This window comes from Cladophialophora bantiana, assembly GCF_000835475.1.
Source record: "Cladophialophora bantiana CBS 173.52 unplaced genomic scaffold supercont1.5, whole genome shotgun sequence".
Taxonomy (NCBI): domain Eukaryota; kingdom Fungi; phylum Ascomycota; class Eurotiomycetes; order Chaetothyriales; family Herpotrichiellaceae; genus Cladophialophora; species Cladophialophora bantiana.
This window is the reverse complement of record NW_015971579.1, coordinates 1805891-1832678: the sequence shown is the minus strand read 5'-3', so window position 1 is coordinate 1832678 and position 26788 is coordinate 1805891. Positions and strand designations below refer to the sequence as shown.

The 26788-nt window shown below is 50.7% G+C and overlaps 10 protein-coding genes across 10 annotated transcripts; 4 read left to right on the top strand and 6 right to left on the bottom strand.

The window, feature by feature from the left end:
• Positions 1-844: 844 nt before the first annotated feature.
• Z519_04260 (uncharacterized protein) lies at positions 845-2708 on the bottom strand (the record flags this gene model as incomplete). Its single annotated transcript, XM_016762006.1, has 3 exons — positions 845-995; positions 1166-1252; positions 1336-2708. 3 exons carry the CDS (start codon positions 2706-2708, stop codon positions 845-847), a joined length of 1611 nt encoding a protein of 536 aa, XP_016622344.1.
• A 278-nt stretch (positions 2709-2986) lies between these two features.
• Z519_04259 (uncharacterized protein) lies at positions 2987-4624 on the bottom strand (the record flags this gene model as incomplete). The annotated part of the gene is made up of 1 exon (XM_016762005.1): positions 2987-4624. The coding sequence occupies one exon, from the start codon at positions 4622-4624 to the stop codon at positions 2987-2989; it is 1638 nt and encodes a 545-aa protein (XP_016622343.1).
• Positions 4625-5465: 841 nt separating this feature from the next.
• Positions 5466-7058, bottom strand: Z519_04258 (uncharacterized protein; the record flags this gene model as incomplete). The annotated part of the gene is made up of 2 exons (XM_016762004.1): positions 5466-6925; positions 6974-7058. The coding sequence occupies 2 exons, from the start codon at positions 7056-7058 to the stop codon at positions 5466-5468; spliced, it is 1545 nt and encodes a 514-aa protein (XP_016622342.1).
• A 241-nt stretch (positions 7059-7299) lies between these two features.
• Z519_04257 (uncharacterized protein) lies at positions 7300-9093 on the top strand (the record flags this gene model as incomplete). Its single annotated transcript, XM_016762003.1, has 1 exon — positions 7300-9093. One exon carries the CDS (start codon positions 7300-7302, stop codon positions 9091-9093), a length of 1794 nt encoding a protein of 597 aa, XP_016622341.1.
• A 21-nt stretch (positions 9094-9114) lies between these two features.
• Z519_04256 (uncharacterized protein) lies at positions 9115-10438 on the bottom strand (the record flags this gene model as incomplete). The annotated part of the gene is made up of 2 exons (XM_016762002.1): positions 9115-9287; positions 9349-10438. 2 exons carry the CDS (start codon positions 10436-10438, stop codon positions 9115-9117), a joined length of 1263 nt encoding a protein of 420 aa, XP_016622340.1.
• A 470-nt stretch (positions 10439-10908) lies between these two features.
• On the top strand, positions 10909-12462 carry Z519_04255 (uncharacterized protein; the record flags this gene model as incomplete). Its single annotated transcript, XM_016762001.1, has 2 exons — positions 10909-11227; positions 11276-12462. 2 exons carry the CDS (start codon positions 10909-10911, stop codon positions 12460-12462), a joined length of 1506 nt encoding a protein of 501 aa, XP_016622339.1.
• A 198-nt stretch (positions 12463-12660) lies between these two features.
• On the bottom strand, positions 12661-13755 carry Z519_04254 (uncharacterized protein; the record flags this gene model as incomplete). Its single annotated transcript, XM_016762000.1, has 3 exons — positions 12661-12740; positions 12804-12953; positions 13026-13755. The coding sequence occupies 3 exons, from the start codon at positions 13753-13755 to the stop codon at positions 12661-12663; spliced, it is 960 nt and encodes a 319-aa protein (XP_016622338.1).
• A 934-nt stretch (positions 13756-14689) lies between these two features.
• Z519_04253 (uncharacterized protein) lies at positions 14690-19507 on the top strand (the record flags this gene model as incomplete). The annotated part of the gene is made up of 11 exons (XM_016761999.1): positions 14690-15103; positions 15196-15326; positions 15479-16119; positions 16221-16755; positions 16809-17307; positions 17372-17454; positions 17546-17685; positions 17745-18153; positions 18217-18255; positions 18337-18640; positions 18728-19507. 11 exons carry the CDS (start codon positions 14690-14692, stop codon positions 19505-19507), a joined length of 3975 nt encoding a protein of 1324 aa, XP_016622337.1.
• An 889-nt stretch (positions 19508-20396) lies between these two features.
• On the bottom strand, positions 20397-21707 carry Z519_04252 (uncharacterized protein; the record flags this gene model as incomplete). Its single annotated transcript, XM_016761998.1, has 1 exon — positions 20397-21707. One exon carries the CDS (start codon positions 21705-21707, stop codon positions 20397-20399), a length of 1311 nt encoding a protein of 436 aa, XP_016622336.1.
• Positions 21708-23832: 2125 nt separating this feature from the next.
• Z519_04251 (uncharacterized protein) lies at positions 23833-26788 on the top strand (the record flags this gene model as incomplete). The annotated part of the gene is made up of 2 exons (XM_016761997.1): positions 23833-23849; positions 23887-26788. 2 exons carry the CDS (start codon positions 23833-23835, stop codon positions 26786-26788), a joined length of 2919 nt encoding a protein of 972 aa, XP_016622335.1.

The following is a 26788-nucleotide window of genomic DNA, read 5'->3' as shown; positions in this document are numbered from 1 at the left end:
TTGCAGCCACATCACGTGTCAAATCTTGCCAACTTCTCCAGTGCTGCGAAACTAGGCGATAGCGCAAAGAGTTGGTCTCGATGAGTCGGTAGGTACCTCGAACCTAGGTAGGTATGCAGAGGCCACACGCATAGTATACCTGGTATTCTCCAGTCATTGGGACGGTGATGTAGCCGCATTGGAGATGGACTTGTAGTGACAATTGGGGTGATTTTCGCGATGGAGGCGCCACTGCTGGCGTTGGCGAGAGACACGTTACTTAGCATTGTACCAGTAGTTGTACTTGTACAAGTATGAGCTCCGTACAAGTCCGTCAAAATCTTCCAATGGATGTCGACTCGAGCGCTCTTCGATTCTGAGACATGGCCCACGGTTTAATGTGGATAGGGTGGCGCAACCAGGCTAATAATATACGGAGGGGCCATTGAGATTTTGTGAGGCTTTCGCCCAAAATCTACTCGGTACTCATATGCCAAGACGAAACGGGCCCTCGGACTCGGAAGGCGATATTAAAAGCGGCATGTTGGCGATGTGGCCTCGGTGGCTTGCGAAGTTGTTACTGTGGAGTGGCGTTTAGTACTGAATTTGCTTGTGCAGCTTCGATTCGCACGAGCTGTACAATCTACCGAGTACCTAGGTCATATTTCTGAAAATAAGAGGTTTTGTATAGAATGGTATACTGTGTGTTCTGGCAACGAGAAAGGATTGCCTAGGGTCCGGCTGGTTTGTATAACAATAGATGAGGTGCGGGAAAAGGTAGAAGATAGAGTACGGGGCAGACTCATTTAAATCATTGCGTGCGAGACGCAACATGGTACATGACGTATAGTCCATGGACAGATGTTTACATCCACAGACACAGTTTCCCGCTCGATGTGCCCCCGGCAATCCAGTCCTTTGAAGGGTGGAAGACGGCGACAGCGGGGACGGCCGTGATGCCTTCGCCCCCGAGCTGGGCAAGCTGGTCGCCATTGGCTGCGTAGACGTCGACGAACCTGGGCGCGATGTTAGCAAGGAAAGAGAGGAGGTAATTTAAGCAAAGGTACAGGAAGGAAAAGAGGAAAAACAAAAGAACAGGAAGGATGATTCCCGGTCTTTCGGAAGAGAAATAAATAAAGTTGCTGAGGAATGCGACAAAAGCGAAAGAGAGAGGACAAAATCTTACCGATTCATGTTCCCCACGACCAGCTTCTGGATGTTGTCTTCGGGATAAATTTGCCAGCGCGGTTTGAGGATCGTGGTCCATCGGCCCCTGGAATGGCACGCATTAAGTCAAGACTGACCGGCATTCAAACAAGAGAAGCTTCAAAAGAAAATAGGGGGCCCGAAACTCACGTCTGGTTATTATGTCTCACCACGACCTCTGGCTTCATGGCCTCTTCGTCCAGCTTAAAGCCCGCCGCCCAAGAATTCATGCTCTCCAGCGTCTGCGTCCCCTTTTTGGCGTGCTTACCAACGCCAAACGAGTGGATTTTAATCGTGTCGTCGTAGCTCGTTGTTGCCACTTGTCCCGCTGTATTAAACGCTGCGTGACTCACGCTCAGTCTCGATTCATGTTCGCCTACCAGCGTGGGCAACTTCTTCGTTACTTTGCGGAGATCCCAAAGCCGCATGTATCTGTCGAGGGACGCCGTGGACACGTAGTGCGGGAGCAGAGGGTGTAAGCTGAATCCACCAATCTTCTTCTCCGAGAGTTGGAACAATTCGCATGCTGAAGGCGGTTGGCGCGTGTCGTGCCGTCCGAAAGCGCCGTTCAATGTTGTGAAATACAATGTGTGCGGGTCGGTGGCGGACATATCTACGCCTGAGATGGGTTCATCGTCTTCTCGATCAGAAGGGCCGTACACTTCCACGGCGACAGATTTGGAGAGGTCGGTCGCTCGGATTGAGGAGTCGTAGGATGATGTGAATAGTGTCTGGGGTTTCGATGGATGACTGTGCATCGCGCTTATGGTGCGGGTATGGGGTTTTATATGGGTGATGTGAGGGTCTGGATGTGCCTCTTCTTCATCCTCGTCGCCTGCTTCCTCCTTTTTGAGGTTCGTGTCTGGTCGCTGTGAAGCATCTATGATCCCAAGTGACCCGAATTTGTCGCCCGCAAAGACAATGGGGTTTGAAGTTGTCGGGTGAAAGGCCATACTGTATATCCTCTCCGGCGTGAGCTTGATACGATTCGGTTCCCATTGATCCCACAGCTCTAAGGAGCTCATCTTTTCCCTTAGGGCCTTCAGGTCCTTGTCTGTGGTCTCGCAAATGTCTTGCTCGTCAAAGGTGCGCTCGTACGGTCTGGCAACGCCCTTGAGTATCACGTCCGTTCCGATCAGACTTGTTCCATCAGCTGCGAAGTTGAGGTCGCCAGTGACACGCTGTCTCTTCTGTCTCTCTACTTCCTTTTGCTTTTCATATTCATCCTCCGCTTTCTGCCTGGCGACTTCGCTATCTGCTTGCAGACCCGCTAGTCGCGAGGATGTTCGACGAGGGACAACTTCTACGGGCTCCTTTTTCACACGCTTCGCAGGTGGCCCCTTAGGCTTCGAGGCTCGCTTCTGGCCATGTTGCGTGCCAGCGGAAGGCGCATTAGAATAGAGGCCCGCTTGCTGCGCTTCTTGGGTCAACTTTTTGAGGAGGGCGTCTCGCTCGGCGATATTAGCAAGTCGTTGTTTTTCAAAGTCGGATTGTGCGGCAGGTTGTTGTTCTCCCCAGGCCATTGTGGGAGGTATGTGCAAAAAGAAAGGGCTACAATATGAAGAATAATGGGTTTGAGTTTCCAGTTCGTCGCATAGTCGTGACGCGACAGATGTTCGTGAGGAATCCCAAAATGTGGAGTGAGGAGAACGTGGTGCGCGGTTCGCGGGTGAAGCGCGTAAAGTGGCTGTTAGTCAGCGACTGCACATAAGGAGGCGCCCACGAGGGTCAATTGAAAACTGCTCGGGTTCTATGAGCATCACACGATATTCCTTTATACAAATTCGGTGGTGTCATGATACTAGGATAGAGAGATCATCTTGGACCACATAACATCTTCCACCTCATCCCAGAACTCCTCCCGAATGTCCAGCAATGTCTGGGCTTGAGGAATCACGGTTTGAATCTTCTCACCGATCGACTCGTACGACAAGATTCCCTGCCTCCAGCAAAGCTGGGCGACTTGATCTGTAAACCATATGCGGTTCTTTACGTCGCTTTGTGATCCACGCCAACCGAGATAAAGCGACCACAAGAGAACAGCGAGCTCGCTTTCGCCCAGAAAATCATCAACCAGGAGCTGATCCTCATTTCGGGCCGGCTCCGTGTGTTTTTGAGGTCTTTGCGGAGGTGTCATCATTGTTGATAGATAAGCTCTCAGACGTCCGCTTAGCCTGACATAGAGAATGGGAGCGGCAAGATCTCGAAGAGTCAGATATGAGAATATCAGCGTAGCGATGCCAACCACATTTGGCTTCAGCTTATGCTGAGGATGTGTCCCACGTTGATTATGAACAGCGACATTCGCTGATTTCTGCCGAAGATCCAGTATGGAATATTCGAGCTTCCAAAGTAGATTGCTAAAGGTCCGACACAAGTGCTGTTGGCGATCCTGGAGTAAGACAGTCTTCAGAGAGGATAAAGTGCGGAGCTGTCGAAGCAAATCGCCAACGCTTTGAGTGAGGTCTTGTAGGACAATTCCCGGTGATAAATTTTGCTCTTCGCTGTCAATGTTCGGAATCAGGTCCTTGGTTGATGCTTCCTCCACCGCGGTTGGCATCTGGACCCGAAGTCTTGTGCCATGCATCGCGGATTGCAGCAAGTCTGCCCATCCGACCACTCTCTGGATGTGTCTGTTCGAGTTTAAAGTCTCCATGCCACCACGCATGGCAATCAAATGGCCTAGTCCTTGTGAATGTGTGGTTTGAGCCTCTGATGGCCAGTCAAAGTGATTGTCGGAACTAGAAAGAAGTGCAACTGCCCCAATGGTCTCATCGCTCAGAGATTTTTGCAGATTGCTTAGTCTTTGCGAAACAATCTGCATGGCTTCGCCTCGGTGCTTGAAGTAAACCTTATTCAGATCAATCGAGAAACAGTCTCTTCTATGGATTGCTACTAAACTCAGTGTTGCGTGGATAATTGCTGGATCCATTAGTGCCACTGAAATCCATCTCGCCTCGGGATTGCAGGCAAATGAGTTGGCCCAGAAAGAAGTCTGATAGTACTGAAGAAGACTTTGGGTTTGCGGTTCCGCAAGATCAACGTTCAGCGTACCGAAAGGGTCCAGCGCGTCCAGATCGTGGAGCCGTGAAACCACTGAGCGTTCATCATTCGAACTAGGAAATGCGGGGATAAGTAACCGTTGACTTCTGGGCTTCGCGGAGCTGTGATCATGAGTTGCTACCATTCTCCGTTTCCTGGGCTTCATTGCTGAAGAAGGTCTGGTGGATCGAAATCGTGATATGTGGGGAGTGATGCGATCGCCAACGTTTGCAGGAGTAAACTTCGATGTGGGATCGCTCTTCTGTCTCAGATAATCTCGCATCACAAAGGCACGCACCGAGCTGCGCTCCTTCTTGTCCGTAGTCGGATGAGACTTCTGGCCACTAACAGTAACAAAGCGAAGCTCACGGATGGCGGAATGGGTCATTTGCGCCATGGCGAGGAAAGAAGAATAGGTCAGCTGCAAGAACAAGCACTGGCAGAAATCGAACCACCTCAAAAGCAACTTGTCACGTCAATAGACCATGGCTCAGGGCAAGCGCAATGATAGAGTAATAGCGTTGCCCAGAGTGCAAAAAGGACAGTATTTGCATTGTGGACAATCGAGCGGGGTGAAAGCGGTTCGTTTTGCTGCTCAAGTTCAAGTCTTCCAAAAGTCTTGAGGGTGAAATGGCTCGAGGTGGTAACGGCCGCAAATGGAGGATAGATGGCCGTAACCATCCATTCTGAGATTGGGCGATGCGGTTTTTTTTTGGTGTAAAATGCCCTGTGGCTTACCTGATGCAGAGAAGCGGGCGATTACTCAAACTACTGCATAATGCCTCAAATCAAATGCCATGCCATCCTTGACTGACACTTGGCATCAAGCCTTCTTGTCGAACTACTACCGTATCCGGCTCTCTCATTAGTCAGTTGTTAGGTGATGAAAGGGGCTGGATCGCACCCAACGACCGTATCCTCGCTACCATCATTCGTAATTGCTGTGACCTATCACGAGCGTGTTTTGGCGGACTCAAATTGGCTAGTCCCAGGTGTTCCCACCCCAAGCTGTCTCCGCCTTGACTTGCATCCTGCGGACATAGACCACGACCAGCTGTGATGGGTCCGTTTTGGTCACCGAAAGGCTTCTTTGAATGCTTGTTTCAATGTCGGCTTCTTCACTTCAAGAACCCGCGGTTGGGATTTGATTTGGAGACCAACTCGGTCCTCGCGGGTAATTTTTCTGGCTCCGGATCCGGCCGACATATGGCAGCTGTGTGGTAAGGGTCGTGCAATGATCATACTTCCTTCTGACTTTCGAGGTTGCTGACATGGGCCAGAAGGAACTTGCAACAAGTCAAGGCATATTTACAAGCTTTGGTGAAGTTTTCATCCTGGTGGAAACCGACCCCCAGCTTGATCGAAACGTCCCCTATTTTGTCACCCTGTATCGCATACGGTAACACCCTTTTGGGTGGTGGGTTCCGTAGTGTTGCATTCCTCATAGATGGTTTCGAATTGAGATCGACGCTTGAAGTCCTCTCGACGTATTTTCCAAGCTGCGCTAAGCAGTCGAGAAACGCTACCATTCCACCGTCAAACCGCCGATGGTTCAACAGGCGTCCGATGGCCATATCGCCGCTGCTGAACAGTTCCAGAGGGGTGACCTTGGGCTCAGGGTTTGCAGCAGCAGAGTGCAGACCTCCGTCGCGGCCCGTTGTCTGCTGTCTCTGCACGTCAGGAGGTTGTTGGAGATACTCAAGCTTTTCTATCCGGGATGTGCTGCCTTGAGGTCGCAGACGGTAGCCCTGGAACGTGAACTTCAGTCTTTCTGCGACAGTAGCTAGAAGCAACAAGGTTTGACCCCATGCAGCGTTGATCTCAGACCAGTCAACATTTTGATTGGGCAGACGACCCAAACGGAGGCCGTTTATCGTGCCAAAGTAGCCGTCATGGCCGATACAAAAGGTGTCGTTGTAAACATTGGTGCGTTGAAGACGCTCAAGCTGGCGAAAATCGTGGATTTGTTTCTCTCTTAGGAATGATAAGTGCGTAGTTGTGTGGTATAGACTGTCATCGATTGAGTTTCGGGAATTCCAGTAGGCTTGTTGCTCCAATTCCTCATGTTGCAACTCATCCTCTAAAGCCGCTATCTCGTCATTGGCTTTGCTAATTTCGGCTTCGGTGGATTGGAGTTGTTCGTAGATGGTCCCAGCAGCCTTTTTTGCGTCCGAGGGCCTCCAAACTTCAGAGGAGATATTTTGGGTGGATTTGAGAAAGCCAGCGTAGGCGTCTCTTTCCCTATTGGCGCTGCCTAGGCGTGTGGCATATTGAGACAGCATCATGGAAGTGCATTCTTGACACATGGGATGATCGATATCTGAATGGGACGAGAGGATAGCAAAGAGGTCTTCGACCTGGCTCTTCCTGGCGGACATCCGGGTGTCTTTCACAGGAACAACATCAGAACCATTTGTTTTCACATTTTGGCTTTGGCTTTTTCGGTTGTTATGCCCCTTGTCGGTTAGAGCGACTTGTGACTGTGTGATTTCAATGAAAGACATATCGGGGTTGCCATTTGGTGGGTCATGGAGACGGGAAAGAGGTGTCTCATCTTTTGGCGCTACAATAGATCTCTTGTAGACCGGGGAGTTCGCTTGGATGGAGACGCGATTATAGAGATCTTTCCTTTCCTGCGGATAGTTCATGCGTGAAATGGTAGAGGTCAAACTGCTCAACTGAGACTTGCCCGTAGATGCTGAGTGACAGTCAGTATTATCAAGACGAGAAGCGGGAGCTGACAGACCAACGAGCAGGTCAAAGGAAGCCGGATTGATATTCTCCAAAGATCTATCAAAGCGAATGGGCTGTCGACATTTCTGGCAATACATCTCTGCTGTTACTGTTACGGCGACGATGTGGAAATCGGGGGTAGCAGTGAAACCGAGAATAAGTAAGTTGAACCGCCAGATGACGTTGCAGCCACTTTGGTCGAAAACACGCGACGCGCCTGCGGAATTTCAGATCCATTTCACTCTTAGCGACTCATTACCCCTCCTAGCCGTCTCCCAACACCACCATCGTCATCTTTAATGCCTGCTCTGTCCTCACTGTCGAACACATACCCTCATGATGGACGAACCATTCCGTAAAAGACCGCGTCTCTCCATGTTCGCCAGCCGATCCTCCGACTCCGGTCTTGATGATGAGCTGAACAACAGACGACTAACAAATGACCTCTTACTGAAATCGCGTTTCGAATCGATCTTCGAAAAGTACTCTCACGACTTTTCTGGTGTCGGTGACGAAATAGATATGGAGACTATGTCAATAGTTGTCAATAACGGCCATGTGCAGTCAATGGAAAATGAGACAGATCCAGGAGGCGCGCACAATACCAAAGGAAAATCATTGTTGAGAGCAATGACCGAGGTTCAAGAGGGTGAAGACGATTACTTGAACGAACGCGCTGACGGTGTCATTATGAGCATCGAGGAAATCGCCGAGAATGCTGCAATGGCAGATGACGACCAAGGAATGGAAACAGTGGACAGCGACGAAGAGCTATTTGTTCCTTTCCATGCTCGCGCGGCTTACATTACACCTTCTGATTCTCAACAAAGTCAAAATACTGTCCAATCCAGCTTGGTCGACTCCGACAATGACTCGCTATTCGGAGGGCAAAATAGGCCAGACAGATCAACAAGTCCTGATTCTTTGTTCGAAGTTCAATTTCAAGAATCGCCTAAACCTGAGACCACAGATAAGCTACTTCAATTTGAAGATCTTAACGACGAGGTGGATGGGAATGCTATCCTTGAGAAATTTGGACCTAAGCTTGGGCCGGAGGTGTTGAAAATTATGCAAAAAGCCAGAAATGTCGCTGTTCAAGCCCATATCGAGCCAGCCTGGCGAATCCCAACAGATCTCGTCCCTTCTGAACCGCCCAGATCTCTTTCGCTGTCCAAGACGCCGTCAGTCCCTCTTTCTGCCTCAGAAGTCCAACGGACTGCCTCCCCGACATCTTCCAAGTCTCTTTGGAAGTCCAGGAGTAACTGGTCAACCAAGAGAACCGTGCGTCAAGCTCTTGAGAGGCGATACGGTCGGGCCGAGTCAGTGGATCCGCTTCAAGAAGACTTTTCCGATTACCAGGATGAAAAAGAACACAGCCCTGACAGCGAGGCAGTGTCGGAAGGGCAAGACGAGGAGCAAAGAATGTCCAAAAGGAAAAACGAGGACGACGAGCAAATCTTACGGATGAGGAAAGGATCTTGTTTTTATTGCTCTCGCAAGTGGGCCGGGAGGGCAGGTGTCTTCAAGCACTGGGCTAAATTGGCCAAAGATTATGACGCGGGCAAAATAGAGGACGACGACGTACATGATCTGGAGTACATCCACTTGTATGTGGCATACAGTGTTAGGACGGCCCGTCCACCGAGACTCACCCTTTCCGATTTCAAAACCTTGGTTGAACTACATGACGGCGCAGGTTTGTCCTTCAATGAGATTGCCGAGTGCCGAGCCCTTCGAACGCACAAGACTGGAATTGCTCTCAACGATGTTTATGACAGATATCGAACACGACCAGGTCATCTCGACAACGATTCAAGGAAATGGTCGCAGAAGGAACTAGACGCCCTGGAGGAGCTCTGTCAGAACCCAAAACGAGATATTGGAGCACTTCGGTCGCATTTTAAACATCGCAACCATAGCGAGATCGGAGATAAATTGGCCGAAATCTGGTTGGCAGCTCTCCGGAGTTCGGTTCAAACATCACCTACCGCACCAAGAAAGCAGACAAATACTAAGCCACAACCATCTGGTGAGTGCCAGACGGAATATAGGCAGCAGGAAGAGTTGCCGCCAGGCCCTCCGTTTGTTAAAGTGGAGCCCAATTCCGATGAAGAGTTGTTTGGTCGAAGATAGAGGAGTTGATACCGGAACGCTTCAATCCAACTTTCTGCCTTCAAGGATATCCTCGATGGTTGTGCGCGCTTCCCCTCCTATCTCACCTATCCGTGCCCAGAACTTGGAGAGATGGCGCATACCAGAGTCGCACAGAATCGTGACGACCGTATGACCGGGACCTAGTTTGAGTGCCGTTTGCAAAGCAGCAACACCTATGTGTCGGAGATCAGTCCACTGAGCGAGAAACATGGCGCAGAATGGCGAAGAACTCACAATTAACCGCGCTACTACTCCCCACAAAGATACCATCCCTCTCAACCAACAGCCTCGCCATATTCATCGCCTGCTGATCATTCACTTTGACAGCATCGTCAATCAACTCTCTCCCCTGCTCGAAATTCAGCGTTGAGCGAGTCAAACCTATTCCCTCCACAATCGTATCAACTTGATCTCTTCTTCTTGTCCCCTCCTTCTCCAACGAGTGGAACATGACGCCGTGTTTGATTTTATTATACAAACCTGAACCCTGAGGGTCTGCAAGCACAACTTGAACATCCGGCAGCTTTTCCTTCAGATAGGTAGCTACGCCCGAAATCGTTCCTCCCGTTCCCGCGCCTGCGGTAAATGCATCAATATTGCCCTGGCATTGAGCATATATCTCTGGACCTGTGCCTTCGTAATGAGCTCGCCAATTTGCTTCTGTTTCAAACTGGTTGGCAAAGTATCCTCTCCCCCTCTTCTCCGGGTTTTCCGTATGTTCTCGCGCGAGATTGCGGGCGCGGTTCACGAAATGCTGCTGGTCCACTATTGGCGCGGGCGGGACTCTTTCCACCACCGCACCGAGCTTTAACAAGAGGTTGGATTTCTCATGAGATTGGTCGTTGGGCATGCAAATGTGCGCGAGATACCCCTTTGCTCGGCACAGAGTTGCCAGAGATATCCCTGTTGATCCAACCGTTCCCTCGTAGACGGTGTCTCCACTATGAGGCGTGAGGAGACCCTGACTTTCTGCTCGCGTGAGGATTGACAATGCAACCCGGTCCTTGGGTGAGCCACCAGCACCATTGAGGTGTTCGCATTTGGCGAGAATGGTGCATCCCGTAAAGCTTGAAAGCGAGGGAATGATAATGAGAGGCGTGGAGCCTATCGTCGATTCTATGCCGGCGCCGATGGGTGGGGGGGATATTTGGTTCACTCCTTTTGAACATATGGCCTCATCGGGCTTGTGTTGGGAGTAAGGAGGCTGCTGAAACTTGTAGGGTGAGGTGTAGCTGCGGTAGAACTGACGGAGCTGATCAATGACGACAGCAATGGCAAGGCCAGAAGCGATGCCGATTACCAAATGACGGCCTGTCCATTGCATAGTAGACCTCTGATTCTTGCAGCCTTTGAAAGAGGACGTATTCCTTGGGTTGAGATCGCTAGGCTTTGGATCGCAGACGGACAATTTCAGTGATTCTGCTGCAGAATGCTGTAAAGTATGGCAAGAAACCGGCAACCTCCTCCCAGTTTCTAATCATGAAGCAAGCGTTACATCTCGTGGCATAAATGCAGAATCTTAGGACTGATCAAGGCGGTTTGGGCGACATATCGGCTCCCAGATTTTATCGAAAGCTCCGAGCTCAGTGATCCGCCGTCCTTGCACTAATCCCGAAACGGATCTTTAGAACTACTCCACATTTGATTTCATTTCCATTGAGCGGGTTCTGGCTGTAACGCCGTTCCTCCCAGTTTCAGTCAGCGGCGTTCGGGGATCTCGGTACTTGTTCAGCTGTCCCAGCGCTCTGTGCCTTATTATTATCAATTTTTTTTTCTATTGTTTTCAAACTTCTGATGGACTCACCGGCCATCGCACGCATCTTTCAACAGCTGTTCACGAGACCATCGCGGAATTGTCTTCGACTGCAACGCGCTCGCAGACAACCGTCTCTTCAATCTTCAACCGGGCCAATTCAACAACGTCGAACATATGCCCTTCGTCGCAAGCAAGATGATGCGGGAGGAGGCAGCACGTGGCAGCAGAGGATCGATGCCTTCCCCAAGGACATGTCACGACAGCTCAAGGAATACCCCATGATCACTGCACACGATCTGCGGCACAGGACCCAGCGGCCACGGAGGGTCAAAATGCTGACGAGGGAGTTTATCGATGGTGAGGAAAAGCGGGACATTTTGGAAGTCTTCTACTAACAGAATGCAGACAGCCTGTACAATCCCAACTACGGCTACTTTACGAAGCATGCGACGATCTTCAATGCAGGAAAACCCTTTGATTTTGCCTCTATCAAGGACGGGGCCGAGTTCAATCGCCTGGTGGACTTGAGCTACGTCGAATTTGAAGATGCTCTGGACGAGATCGAGCCGGATGAGACTCGACAACTTTGGCATACCCCTACCGAACTGTTCCGGCCGTATTATGGCGAAGCTATTGCGAGGTATCTGGTCACAAACTACAAAATGACCCTTTTCCCATACCACGATTTGATCATATACGAGATGGGGGCAGGAAACGGAACTTTGATGCGAAATATACTCGATTACATCTGCGAGTACGAGCCGGAAGTCTACAGTCGGACGCAGTTCAAGATCATTGAGATATCCTCCGCGTTGGCCGAGTTACAGTTGACCAGTCTGCGACGGTCACCCTATGCCGCAGATCACCTGGATCACGTACAAATTCTCCATCGATCAATATTCGACTGGAAGGAATACATCCACTCACCCTGCTTTTTCCTCGCCCTCGAGGTCATCGACAACTTCGCCCACGACTGCCTGCGGTATGATCCTGAGACAGAACAGCCGTTACAAGGCAGCGTCCTGATCGACGAAGACGGAGAATTCTTCGAGTTCTACGACCGCAATCTCGACCCTCTGGCACTGCGGTACCTCCGCGTGAGAGAGATCGCCGCCCGCTCTCCCTTTGTGACTCCAATCTCCCAATATCCCAGACTCCTACGCCAACTCCGGCATTCCCTGCCCTTGTCGCCCAACCTCACCAAGCCAGAATACATCCCGACCCGCCTGCTCGAGTTCTTCGACATCCTCAACCAATACTTCCCTGCTCACCGCCTCGTGCTCTCCGATTTCGACTACCTGCCCGACGCTGTCCCGGGCCTCAACGCCCCCGTCGTCCAAACACGCTACCAGCGACGCAACGTCCAAGTCTCCACGCCCTTCGTGCACCAGGGCTACTTCGACATCTTCTTCCCAACCGACTTCACGATGATGGAGGATGTCTATAGAGCTATCACCGGCAAGTTGACACGGGTGTCGAGCCACAGGCAATTTTTGGAGAGTTGGGCGTTGGTGGAGCAAACGGAGGTTAGAAATGGGGAGAACCCCATGTTGGCATGGTATTCCAATGCTAGCGTCATGACTACTGTATAGCGAAAATGTACACACTGAGCTCCGAGAGAAGTTAGAGGCACTCGAGCATGTCAAGAAGTATCGGGGCGCGCAACACAGCTCATTCGATGACCAAAAGTCTAGAGTATTTCGAGTTGAACGAATACAGTCTCAAGACCAAATTTTCCGATCATACTCGTCCAGCATCATCTCGTCCCGAGTCGTAGGCTCCGGAAGAGCTCAACCTTGGACTCTGAAAGTCCTGCCACTTGCGGTCTTCCTCTCGCGTTCTTCCGTCTCCGGTCTGGCACGATTGAGAACTTAAAAGCGCGTTTGTTAGTTCGAATGCTTTCGATACCAAACCACTTAGGGCTTAGGCTTACCCTGCAAGAAATCTGCCGTCCGACGCCTCATTCTTGAGTGGATGTACGCCTTGGAGGCTTTGATGTGGTAGTGGAAATAGTCCCGGAAGGTCTGGATGTGGGAAATGACCTCGTCTCTTCGCTGACGGGTAAGATGTCGAGGGAATAATACTGACGACGCATTAGCCTCGGGCCTTTGGAGAGGTCTACATCACGGAGAGAGCAGCGGAACAAGCGGCATACCGAACGTAATAAAGCCCATTTCTCCCTTCTCGCCCGTCTTTCCAACTCCCCTCAACCCCTGTAACTCCAATGGCGGATCGCTCCGGAATAGTACCTGCGGCGCATTCTGAATGGCTCTCCGTCTCGCATCTACAAACTCCTGCAAGAACACTTTGGCAAAGATCCTATCCACGGCATCGGTGAACATTGTCGAAAATATGACGGTGACTCGATCATGGCTGGCCTTGATATAAATGGCCTCTTCCTCGCGGTAATGGATCGCCATCACCTCGCCACCTTCCTTGACGCCTTGCGGTGCAGATTCTGAGGTATATTTGCTCGCTTCTTCTGCCAGCTGAGCGAATTCGTCAAACGCCTTCTCGAAGGGCGCAGCCATGACGTTCCTCTTTAGCAGACTGATCCTCCTCACCAACTCCTCTTTCTCTTCCGCCGTCGGCGGCAAGTTTTCTAAGTCGATCAGAATACTGAAATCATACCCTGCCTCCGTGTTCGTGATATAGTTCCCATATTCCCTCTGCAGGACTTGTTCGGCGCCATATTGCAACAACTCGCGGTAGCATTTGATAGAGAGGGAAATGAGAATCTGTGTTTTGCTCGAAGGGGTCGAGATGTGGAATGTGACGCCGTCGAAGTCCGAGACGACCTGGTCAATGGATATCGGAGGGGCGCCAGAGAAGCGTTCAGTCAGAAGGGACTGGATGAGGACATTCTGATAATCGAGGAGGAGCATTGCAAGAGAAAGAGTGAGTTGCTAGCCAGCAACGATCAAACGGAGAAGGCAGATTTGGACTTATGCTCAGGTCGTGTTCAGGACTTCGTCAAGTTAGTGCAGTCAATGAGTTGCGCTCGCGCCCGAAGATGCAGTGGGTGAGAGTGCCATGTACAGTGCGGGGACGCGCCCATGTCAGCGGCGGAATTCCTTGGCACCCAAAGACGAGGCTGCCGCTTTTTAAACTTTGTTCTGTACCCAGTACTCGTCCTCGAACTCATCCGCCTCACTATATAGACATTGCTCTTTATTCACCTTTATAGAGTACATGTTGCAGCTTTTCTAACACATTATGAAGACTGTCGCCCGAGCATGGCGCGTAAACAGTGGGCACATGTCCTAGTGCGGCTCATACAACGGCTATGCGACCATAAGGCTGCGCTTGGGCAGAATACCCCATCAAGCAAATACGGAGAAATCGGGGATTTATCGATAATGCAGAAAAGACCTTCTCAAATGCCAACCCTGAGGACCTCGAGGCATCTATTTCAATGTAATTTGCCTATTCCTTACATCCGTCTGGCTGAAGCACACAGAAGACATGCGGCTAACTCAATCTTATCCCAGCCTCGCCGAAGGGCTCTACGAAAAGTCAACACACTTTTTAGTGGAACTGATACAAAATGCTGATGACTGTTCATACGATGCATTGACACCCAAAAAGCTGATCAGCTACTGGAATGGTCGTCTCCGTCTGGATCACAATGAGACAGGATTCACTCGGCGCGACGTGTAGGCACTCTGTAGAGTTGGCCGGAGTACAAAGTCCAACTCTGGAAATCAAATTGGTGGAAAGGGGATTGGCTTCAAATCTGTGTTCAAAATCGCAGACGTTGTCTCGATATCCTCCGGCTACTGTTCATTCAAGTTCGACAGGACGAAAACAGACCTTGAGATGATCACGCCTGTGTGGGACACGTTTCCTGCACAGTTAATGCCTGGGTTCACCTCGCTAATGTTAAAGCTACGTGACGGCTGTGACCAGACTGAATTCCTCGACGAAATGAGATCAATGGACCCCAGATACTTATTATTCCTGAGGAATTTGAAGGAAATCTCTATTACAGGCTCGCCTCCAGATAACCCCACGTGGTCAAGCATTCTGCGTCGGAGTGAGGTTCAAACTAGTGACGAAGCTCGTCGTACGACAACTTTGAGCTACGATGATAAGTCTGTGACTTACTTGGTCTGTCAGCATATTGCTAATTCCCTGCCGTACGAGCTGAAACGCGGTGGGCGCGAGAAATTCGCTATTTTGTTGGCATATCCGGAAATCGTTACTCAAGAGACCACTCTTGAGCCACAGCAGGTCTATGCATTTCTTCCAATATGCGATTATGGTTTCACTGCAAGTAGAGGGCACCCGTATACTACCTTGCCCAGTTACTAACTAAATGACAGTTTCTCATTCACGCTGACTTTCTGCTCATCGCGAATCGTGAGAACATCGACAGCTCGTCCCAATGGAACACCACACTTCGCGAAGCTATTCTGGATGCATTCTTAGAAGATGTTCGCCATTTCCATGACACGTCGTTTCGATATCCCTGGCCTTGATACTTACCGGGATACACGTATACATTTGGCTTCTTCTGGAAGTTCCGCAGCTCACTCACCGACAAGCTTCGTGAAAGTGCTGCCCTCGATGTGAAGATGGACAGCTGAAGACGCCGAACATGGTTAGATACGTACCGAAACATTTTAGAGACGAGAGCAACCTGCCCATGGTTTTAAGCGTAACAACGAAATCAAAATACTTGTCGCACAAGTACTCGGAGTCTGATAGCAAGCGTCTTATGGACATTGGCGTCACCACGCTGTTTGGAAAAGAGTTTCTTGGGGACCTCAAAACCTCTCTCTCAACCTGCGATGCTGCCATGCCCGAAGCGTGGCACTCCAATATAGCGAGGGTCCTGCTTCCATTAATTTCTAATTTCGAACAAGCAATATCCGAACTCCCCATCATTCTGTTGAGTGACCAACGCCGGGTTGCAGCATCTTCAGGTACAATGTTCTTTCCGGAGAACAGAATGGATCATCCAATTCCACCAGGGATTGAGGTATTTGAGGTTCACCGAGACATCCAAACCGATCGCGATTGTGAACGACTATACACAAACCTCCGAGTCAAGCTGGTTTCCATCCCTGCTGTCCAAGAATTGATTTTGGAGAAGCACTCACACCAGTTCCCAGAGCCAGCGCCGCCCCGTCTGAGTTATCATCCCAGACAATCTATCTCTTCAAGTCAGGGTGGAAGAAACCAACCAACCAGGTTCAGTTTTGGGTCGCCACAAAGACCGGAGCACTACATCGTTCACGGGAGGTGTATGTCAATACGGACGAGCATTACTCGGCATCTCGATAACTGGATAGAAACAGGATGTTTCCCTTCTTGCATAGGAGCTATGACAAAGAAATCGCTTCAGGCGATCTTCCGCGGTGGAGAGCTTGGCTGAACGAACAACTTGGCATGTGGAAGATCCCCCGTCTTGTCAAGGATTCTAGCAACATTATCAACGCAGAGTTGTCAGAAGACTTTCGCCGTGTTCTTGAGAAGCACCATTCCCGGCAGTTCTTAGTGCTTCTGAAGGAGAATTGGGCTAAATGCTCTCAGCATTTCCCCCGAAATCAGCCTATAACTCTGCAATCTCAGTTGGCATCAGTGTTTGTCCTTTGTAGTGATGGCGAACGGCATAAGTTGGAAACTCCATCTACGGGATGCTTCATGCCAGAGAATTTCCGCTCGGAATACTCCTTCCTTCAGCCAGTGCTTGACATTCCAAACCCGCAAGACCCCGGATGGACTTTTCTAAAAGTGTTCGGAGTAATCATCAATGATGATCTTAATACCTATCTCGGCATCCTCAGGAGCATTCAAGGCCGTGAAGTCTCCGTCGAGTCCGTGCGTTGGCTATACGATAAAATTCAGGGTCGATGTGATGACAATCCGACCCTTGTGTGGTATGTTGCCTATCGATCCCACTACAAGAGATGCAAATATTCACCGATAACAGTGACGAGTTCCAGCAGAACAATCACGTTTACATACCGAGTTCCTCTACTGATGAATGTCCACGTTGGGTCACGCTTAGCAACTGCGTGTGGATAGGTCCTGGATGCCTTACACAGTCCCATGAGCTCAGCAAAATCCATGCCGACCACAGAATACTCTTTATGAAACACCTCAAGGTCAAAGATGCCGAACTCGAAACTCTGGCATCGGAAGCCAGGGCAGTCACATCTTTCCCTTCTCTGTCGCATATCACTGACGTATTCAAAGAGCTCAACAGAACTTCGCCCGACTCAGTATCTATGGAAGTTACGAACACAATACAGAGTCTTCTAGCTCTCAGAATCTTTCCGCTTGATGAAGGAGGTGGCTCCGATAGAGGCTTTGACGAGCTCTCCTCCGGCATAAGAGAATCCGAATGGTACATCGTCGATCAAGCTCGCCTTCGGCAGTGCTTTCAAGGTGTAGTATCTTTACCGGCTTTCACAGTGGAAGACGTGCAGGTGATCAAGCGACTGATAAGTATACTGGATTTACAAAATAGAGTGCTGTCTGAGGTTGCCAAAGAAAGCCACAAAATTTAGTGGAGGAAATGCAAGAGGCGAGGAGACTGACATGCTATGCCGTGGAAAGGCCAAGTTTTTCGACCGGTGAGTTCTTTGTTAGGCGTCTTGAGAGAAATTTAGTTATTGTGTTTGATTTCTGTGCAGGAGATTTGACTAACCGTCTGTCCTGAAATAGTCTGATGCCTGACTCCGTACCAAGAAGGCAAGAGATTCTGCACCGTTTGGAGAATGTGGAAGTTTGGCACGCGGACATTATACTCCTAGGATGGAGCGTCAAGACAATCAGTCCTGCATCGGGCATTGCCCATCAAGAAAGTCTGTTCATTGCTACATCAAGTTGCTATCCAATGCCACCCATTTCCTGATTTCCTAAGACAAATACCTGCTCGCTTCACCGCTAGTCACCTGGTCCCAATACCAGAGCTCGTCTCCCTCCTGCTTCGCGTCCTGGAGCTATTCGACACTAAATTTCATATTTGTAGATGCTCCAGACGAAGGCGACAATCGGAACGAGATCTTCTCTGCGCTTGAAGAGCTGGTCGGCTGCCCTAACACCAGTATCAGACTCCAGCTCACCCGCTCCGGCAGAGTCGAGCTTGACATCAGACTCCGATTCGACCGATACAACTTCCATCGAGAGGTACTTTCGCCAACAGTGGATAATGATATTTCAATACACGTAAAAGGTCTGATGGAAGAAGACCCAAGGGGACGGTACAAGAAATTGCGGCAGAGCACCAAAGATCGCATCGTGCACGATATGAAAGCAAAAGCCAGAGGCATGTACGTGAGCCTTCCTGTCTGTTATTGTAGCGTCGGGAAATGCAATATTAATGCTCTGGATAGGTTCGTCTGGGCACAGTGTCAGTTAGAGCAGCTTTCGCGGTGCCGAACCGATCGCGACATCGCAGTCGCCTTGGGCCAACTCCCATCAATTATGGAAGCTACTTAGAATGGGACCTTCAGTAGCATGTATCCTTTCGATCATAAACGGGCTCTCTGGGCATTGACCTGGCTGGCAGCGTTGTATGGGTCCACGACTCTGGGGATGCTTGCCGAATCATTCACCCTAGACCTTTACACTTTTGAAATCGATGAGAGCGATCGATTGGACGATGCAGAAGATATCCTGGACGTTTGCTGGAGCCTAGTCTCAATCTCGGACATTGAAGATAGGCCGATTCACTGGAAAATCATGCTGGCACATTTTACGGTTGTGCAGTATCTGATGTCACCCCAAGCCAGGTCCTTCAGACTCATCCGATGGGATGTGGACCTACGATTAGCAAAAGCCTGCAAGCTCTACGCGACATCTCCCGCATGGCGGAAGATCGAGGAATCAGAACAAGACTCTTAGCTAACGGACCGTGAAGCCGAGGAAATGCACATTCTCGCCTATACCTCCCTGTCGGTCTTTTGTTATCTTCAAGATCCAGGTGTTGAAACGGCCACCCTGCCTTTTTTGATCAGAACTCTGCAGAACTCGCAGGGCTTTACTTATTACGAAAAGAACTGTTCTCTGTTGGAGGCCTGGGAAAGTCTCGAATCACAGGACTTTCCCATAGGGTTCTCCCTTACAGATATCCCACTTCGATCGGATCTGACGAAATACAAGAACCTCGACAGTCTGCTAGCAATTAATCACGGATCAAGCGTTGTCTCGAAAGCTGTCGCATATGGTTTGCTTGACTTCGCCTGGGGCTTGATTGGTGCTGGAATAGACTGTGATACATACGATTCTAACATGCAGACGCCTCTGGAACTTCTAGTGTGGGCTAGCCCTGACAAACATTTCCAGAGGCTTTTGAACCTTGTCCGGTCGAATTTTGAGGACACCGAACCAAACAGTCAACCTGATGCTCAAGGTATTTGGAAAATCAAACACAAATATCTTGGAGACAAGGCTGCTCACAGCAATCAAACAGACGCCCCCGACCGGTTCGACAAAATCCTCGAAGCAATCAAGCACTGTCTGTTAAATGTTGGACAGAATGAGACAATCAGAGCACGATTCCAGAAAATCATGACTTTGGCGTCGATCTTTAACTTCCAGGTCGCTAATGAAGGCGCGTTCCAGACATTGCTGGATGTTGTTCGTCAAGGCCATGGATTTGATCACGGCTCACAGAACTGTTAGTGCAAAGGCTGCTCTATGCTTCATGCAGATCTGGGGAAGGAAGCTACATCATGGCGAATTGTACATACATGCTGGCAGGAGTCTATATTTTCGCTGTGGGTGGCTTGTGGTTCTCGCCACTCTTGCGTACCGGATTCCGGCAGGGCATTGGACTTGCGGCAATACTCTCCGCTCGCATCAACCCTTTTGCGTTTCGTGCTCTCACATTTGCAGCAGCATATTTGGATGGGTCTCGAATTTCATCCATGCAACCATAAGATCCGGTTTCCAATGGATTTTCGAGAACTATCGTAATAGCAATACCATTCAGTAAGCACAAAGTATTGCTTTCCAAGTGGAAGTGGTCAAAATAAGATATATCCGTATCATGATTGCAGCGGTCCGGGCGACGCGAAGATCTATATATGTACGCACGTTCTGTGAAGACGACGATGACTGAAAACGACCCCATCGAAGGAATCGGCTTTGCAACCACCAAGTACAATGTACGTAGCATGAAGGCTCGATGGACGGAACGAGTTGTTAGGGAAGACCAAAGATAAAAGGAGGAAAACGGCGACCAGGCCCTTATTATATACGATATTCGTCTGCAATACGTTCCCTCCCGATATGTATGCTATGGATGTACACAGCAGGATCGTTAGTATCTTTGGACGACGAGTGAGATTAAGAGCAGCCACAGGGAAGAAACGGAAGAAGGAAAAGCAGCGCTCGAAGTTGAATGGAATATTTTATATTTCAGCGTCTAGGTTTACAAAGGGTTCTAATTACTCTAGCCCTCTTTCCAGTGCCAACCCCGTGCGTTGCGTCTTCCCAGGCTACCTTGTATCACTTGTATATCTTGTAATAGAAAAAAAAGGGGCCCAGTGACATCGATATATCTATCCATCTAAGCCACGCCCGAGCCGAACACTTCAGTGTGAATCCGCTCGGGAGGCACGCCGAGGTCCTCAAGGGCCTTCCGGTGGAGGCGCATAAACGGGATAGGTCCGCACAGGTAGTAGCTCGCGCCGGGCAGGAGGACTTTATCCTTGATGTCGTCGAGAAGGATGCGGCCAACAAAGTCGTAGTCGACGCCCTCGCGGTCGCCGTCGCTGGTTTCTTCGTAGTAGATGGCCCGCGACACTTGCGGGTTCTCCGCCATGATGCGGGCCAGGTAGTCCTTCATGGCGTGGACCTTGCCGTTGCGGACGGCGTGGACGAAGACAACGGGCCGCGAGGGGGCGCGCTCGACCAGCGTCCCCAGCATGGACAGCATGGGCGTGAGCCCGACGCCGCCGCTAATTAGCACCACGGGCTCGTTGGAGCCGGCGACGTCGAGGAAGAAATCGCCAAAGGGGTTGCTCACATCCAGCTCGGCACCCTCTGGCAGGTTCTCGTGCAGGATATTCGAGACTCGTCCGGGCGGCGCAGGGCTAATGCCGGCGTCCCTCTTCACAGAGATCCGGAAGTGTTTTCCGTCGTCCGTGTCGGAGAGACTGTATTGGCGAGGCTGGTACACTCCCAGCTCCGGCAGGAAGACTCTTACGGAGATGTACTGGCCCGGCTTGAAAGCCGGTAGCGGGCCTCCATCTACGGGTTCCAGGTAGAACGAGACGATTTCATCGCTCTCGGGGACTTTGCGGGCAACTCTGAACTTGCGCCATCCTGTCCAGCCGCCGGGACTGTGCTCGGCCTTTTCGTATAAGTCGCGCTCGACGTCGATAAAGATGTCTGCAAGTTGTTGGTACGCCGCGGCCCAGGCGTCCAAAATAGGTTGGTTGATCGCGTCGCCCAACACCTCCTTAATGGAGGCGAGCAGGTTTTCGCCCACAATGGGGTACTGCTCGGGCGTGACCCCGAGACTGACGTGTTTGTGAGCGATCCGAGACACTGCGCTCGTCAAAGCGCCCAAGTTGTCAATGTTGGCGGCATATGCCCACACCGCACTGGCAAGAGCTGCTGGTTGCGTGCCCGTGCTTTGGTGTGCGGAGTTGAATATGTTGCGGAGCTCGGGGTGGTTGCCCAGCATGCGTTTGTAGAAGTGCGAAGTGATGGCTGTGCCGTGCTCGGCCAAGACGGGCGCAGTAGACTTGACGATCTTCTGGTGCTCGAGGCTCAGCTCGGGCCGCTGGGCCGGAGAGCGTGATGGCTTCTCGACTGGAAAACCATTGGGCTCGTCACTTCGGACTGGTGCGGGCACTTGAGTGGAGGTAAGCATCTTGGGGTTAGTTCTCAGTTGGAGGAACAGGTCTTGCCGGTAAGGGAGATGAATGGTAGCGATGATTCTTCTGCAAGTAGTCAGAGTCAGAACGCACACAGACCTTATATACCATTGTCGACGCTTGTTCTCGTCCAGCAGCTTCTCCGGGGCAGGAAATCAACCGAGGACGTAAACGCGACAGGCGATGTGTCAGGCCACGTCCCACATAGTAATCTGCCGCAAAGGAGGCTGCAACGGGAGCACGGCAGTAAGATCAACAGAACTCCGCGGGCACGATGAAGCCATGATCGGTGAGCAGATTGACTCGGTACTGAGCGTACTTTTGCAAGCTCCCATCATTTCATTGTGCACAGCTTCTTATAACGATGGAAATAGCGAGAAGGCAATATAGCCACCGCGTCTTGAGTCCTGACATGAGATGTTTGCGTTGCCCTGTAGATCAGTTGGTTGCTGGATGGAGGATTGGGTTTTCAAAGTGAACGAGGGGGAAAACTAACATGGCCGCGGAGATGCTGCCCCGAATGCTTTTATATCGCCATTTCCAAGACTAATATTTTCTCCTTCGTCAGGCCACTAGTCACCTCCTTGATGGCCTGACCCATTGAGGGGCAAAAGTAACGGGTCTTTTGTCATTGCCATGGTGGTAATACGGACGAGTAAAAATTCATATTATTTGCTCTATATTTGCCATGTTTTTGATCTCCTCCTGGCTCCCCCGGTCCGTACCGAGTTCTTCGCCTACCACACAGTGGCAGGACTACTCCATACTGCTGGATATCGTAGCCTGTTGGAGTAAACAATATAACCTCTCTTCTTCTAGTTCCTGTTGCCAACCCAACTCCGAGGCCCCCGCCCCCCGGCCAGGTCCTGTCTCGAGTTGGCATGACGTGTTGCCTCATTCGCTCCGCTTCGAAGAGGGGCGATTGCAGGTCAGTCCGCCTTTTCTTCTGCCCTTTATGGGCCGGAGACAGCCTCTGACATCTAGGTACATCCGGTCGAATGCTTCGGCATAATTCAGCTCGATGATCGAAGTCCACTGACTGCGCCGACATGTTTCAACTCCCCATGCAGTTTCGCAAAAGAAGACGGTCGAGTCGAATCCAAACATGCTCGCCTCGCTGCTGTTTCGTGCCTTCCACTCAGTCGCAATCTGGCACAGCAGACCAAAGTCCCAATGAAGGCGTGCGCATAATCTCTGTAGCTGAGTCCTATCGTCGTCGAATTTGACCAATGCTAGAAGTGATAGTCAGCCACCAAAACGGGTACAACTAGATCGCTACGCTAGTTTGCCGGTCAAGCATGGAAGATTTTCTTGCGCCGCACCGTGAAGTAGCCCGGGAATACAACAGTCATGCTCGGTACTCCTAGAGCATGTAAGATTTCGCTGACGTAGTCTCTCAACGGTCGCAGAGATGCTGTTGACAATGACTTCATTCACAACATTGGTTGGAGCCATTGTTGGGACATTCTCTAACGAACTGGTCATGACATCCGGAGGCGACGTTCTCGTTTGGACACGATCGGCAAAGCGAAACTCGATCGGTTTTATATCATATGTAATCGACGTGCAGCGAAGCGAATGCACAATGTGTTCTCCATGCGGACAACTGTTGAGGTTCTAGGCCTTTGCATCCGCCAAGCGAGTGCGGTCTAGAACAGCAGACCTGAAACTCGTGACCCAAGATCATCCTTTTGCATCCCAATGAAACCAATGAGCAGTCTGGGGTGACGTCTAGTACCTCGGGTTGGAGGGACGTGAACGTCTGTGCTCCAGATATAGGGCGCATCTTATTCGGAGGACGGACGGAAGACGGAGTATATATTTCTGTGATGGCGACGGCCCGTCATCATACGTAGCACATGGTAATTGGCAGAACCAATGTCGCCAACCATTGAGTCTTCAGCCGGAACGAGCATGAGGCAGACTGAGCAGAATGGACTTCGGGCTGTGAAGGAGCCTGAGCCAAAGGACGAATTTAGCCCGCCGTCGAGATGTTGACACCAAGAAACCGAAGGGTGCATGTCTTGGCAGGTTTGCAGTGATTGTCGCTAAATTTCTCCGCATTTCGAGAAAAAAAAATTGTCAACTTGCCCTCGACTTTGCGCCGCCAACCTCCCCGCAATGGTCAAGTCATATCTGTGAGTGGGAAGATGGTTCTATATTGAACCAGAATAGTACTGATATTCGCAGGAAATTCGAGCACAGCAAGACCTTTGGCCAGATCTGTACAGCCTCCGCTAACGTCGTCTGGGATCCCAGTTCTGAGAATGAAGACTCCACGAGCAGAGGTGGCGCCGGTCGTGCCTATGTCGGCGCCAACGAGGAAGTCGTGTTGTGGGATCTGAAGAAGTCAGAAAAAGTGGGAATATGGAACACTGCGGACAACAATGCCATTGTTACCGTCATATGCCGAAGCCAAGTCGACCCCGACGTATTTGCCGTGGGCTACGACGATGGCAAGATCCGAATATGGGACTCAAGAACAGCGACGGTAATAATCACTTTCAATGGGCATAGGACAGCAATAACACAACTCACATTTGACCATTCCGGAGTCCGTCTCGCTAGCGGTTCAAAGGACACTAATGTTATCGTTTGGGATCTGGTTGCTGAGGTGGGATTGTATCGTCTCCGCGGCCATAAGGATCAAATTACTTCGCTCAATTTCCTCACTGCGGGCGATTCCCCAGATACGCTCAATAGCGGCCCTAGTTCCCATGACTTCCTCCTGTCTACCAGTAAGGATGCTCTGATCAAAGTGTGGGATTTGTCTACACAGTACTGCATCGAGACGCATGTGACACAAACGAATGGAGAATGTTGGGCTCTGGGGCTTGCGAGAGATGGCAGTGGCTGTATTACCGCCGGAAATGACGGGGAACTAAAAGTGTGGTCAATAAGCGAAATCGTGTTGAGAGAGAAATTTCGCGCGAACGTACCTGAAGGACAATATATCCTGCAAGAGCGAGGAACACTGTACCGGCAAGGCCGCGATCGGCCATTGGGGATCACATTTCATCCACAACGCGACTTAATTGCTGTGCACGGCTCCGACAAAGCTGTCGAGATACTGCGGATTCGATCAGAGACGGAGCTAAGAAAGTCTCTGGCCCGGAAGCGGAAAAGGAGAAAAGAGAAAGAAGGAACAACGGATGCCGATTCAGGGGTCGACGTCGCCGATGGAGTTGAAGACTCGACAAATATCTCCAACGCAGCGGCCGCGGACATATTTGTGCCTTACGTGCTTGTACGTACGGGCGGGAAGGTTAGATCAATGGACTGGGCTGGGGGAAAGTCTGGCAAGTCCATTCGGATCCTGGTGGCTACTTCAAACAATCAACTTGAGCTCTTCGAAGTGGCGGCTTCAGATAAGAAGAAGTCATCTGATGCCCCAGAGTACAACCGTGCACTTACGGTGGACATGCCTGGCCATCGTACAGACATCCGATGTGTTGCACTCAGCTCGGATGACCGAATGCTCGCCACTGTCTCCCATGGCAGCTTGAAAATATGGAACACGCGAACACAGACTTGCTTGCGGACCCTTGACTGTGGTCATGCTCTTTGCGTGGCATTCCTTCCAGGTGACAAAATCGTCGTCGTGGGTACACGAGAAGGCACGCTCGAAGTATTTGACATCGCAGCATCCACACTACTCGATACCATCAATGCGCACGAGCGAGACATCTGGTCACTACAAGTCAGCCCGGACGGCAAATCCCTAGTCACAGGATCGGCCGACAAGAATGCCAAATTCTGGCAATTTAAAGTCATCCAGGAGCAAGTACTGGGTACAACGCGGAAAAGCGCGAGACTCACCCTTGTCCATACCCGCACCCTCAAAGTTACCGATGACATTCTCAGCATCTGTTTCTCTCCCGACGAAAAGCTCCTCGCCGTCAGCACTCTCGACAACACTGTGAAGGTCTTCTTCACCGACACACTCAAACTCTTCCTCACGCTATACGGCCACAAACTCCCAGTTCTATCAATGGACATCAGCTACGACAGCAAACTTATTGTCACCTCAAGTGCCGACAAGAACGTCCGTGTCTGGGGCCTCGACTTTGGTGACTGCCACAAAGCATTTTTTGCCCACCAAGACAGTATTCTCACCGTTAAATTCGTCCCCAATAACGATGAAGGGAATGGACACCACTTCTTCTCCGCGAGCAAGGATACAGTGATCAAATATTATGACGCAGACAAGTTTGAGCAGATCCAAAAGCTGGAAGGCCACCATGGAGAGATTTGGGCCATGGCCGTTGCGCATTCCGGGGAGTTTATTGTGACGGCGAGTCATGACAAGAGCATCCGCATATGGCAACAGACCGATGAGCAGATCTTCTTGGAAGAAGAAAGAGAAAAGGAACTAGAGGACATGTATGAAAACACACTTCTAACGTCTCTGGAGAATGATGCGAATGAATTTGATGGGGAGGGGAATGCAGATGGTGTCGAAACAGGTCCGGCCGGCAAGCAAACCGCGCAGACATTGATGGCTGGAGAGAGAATAGCGGAAGCACTGGAAGTGGGCATGGAAGATCTCAAAACGATGCGAATCTACGCCGAAGCAAAAAGAACGAAACCCAAAGCTGCCGCTCCTCAGCGGAACCCGATCTTCCTTGCCAACAACAACATGTCCGCATCGACCTACGTACTCAGCACCGTTCAAAGGATCCCGTCCGCGTCTCTCCAGGACGCGCTGCTCGTACTCTCATTCTCTCAGGTTCCCGCGCTCTTCACATTCCTCGCCCTTTGGGCCGAAGAAGGCCGCTCCATCCCCTTGACATGTCGGATCTTGTTATTCATGCTGAAGACCCATCAAAAACAGATTGTGAGTTCGAGAGCGATGAAAGGGATGTTGGAGGAGGTGAGAAGCAAGCTGCGAAGCACGCTGATGAGGCAGAAAGGGGAACTGGGGTTCAATCTTGCGGGATTGAGGGTGTTGGGGCGCAGGGTGAGAGAGGTCGCAGGGGAAACTGAGTATGTTGATGAAGAGACATGGCAGGAAGGTGACGGGGCAGCACCTGGAATGGCCAGAGGAACGAAGAGAGAGTTTGTGAATATTGCTTAG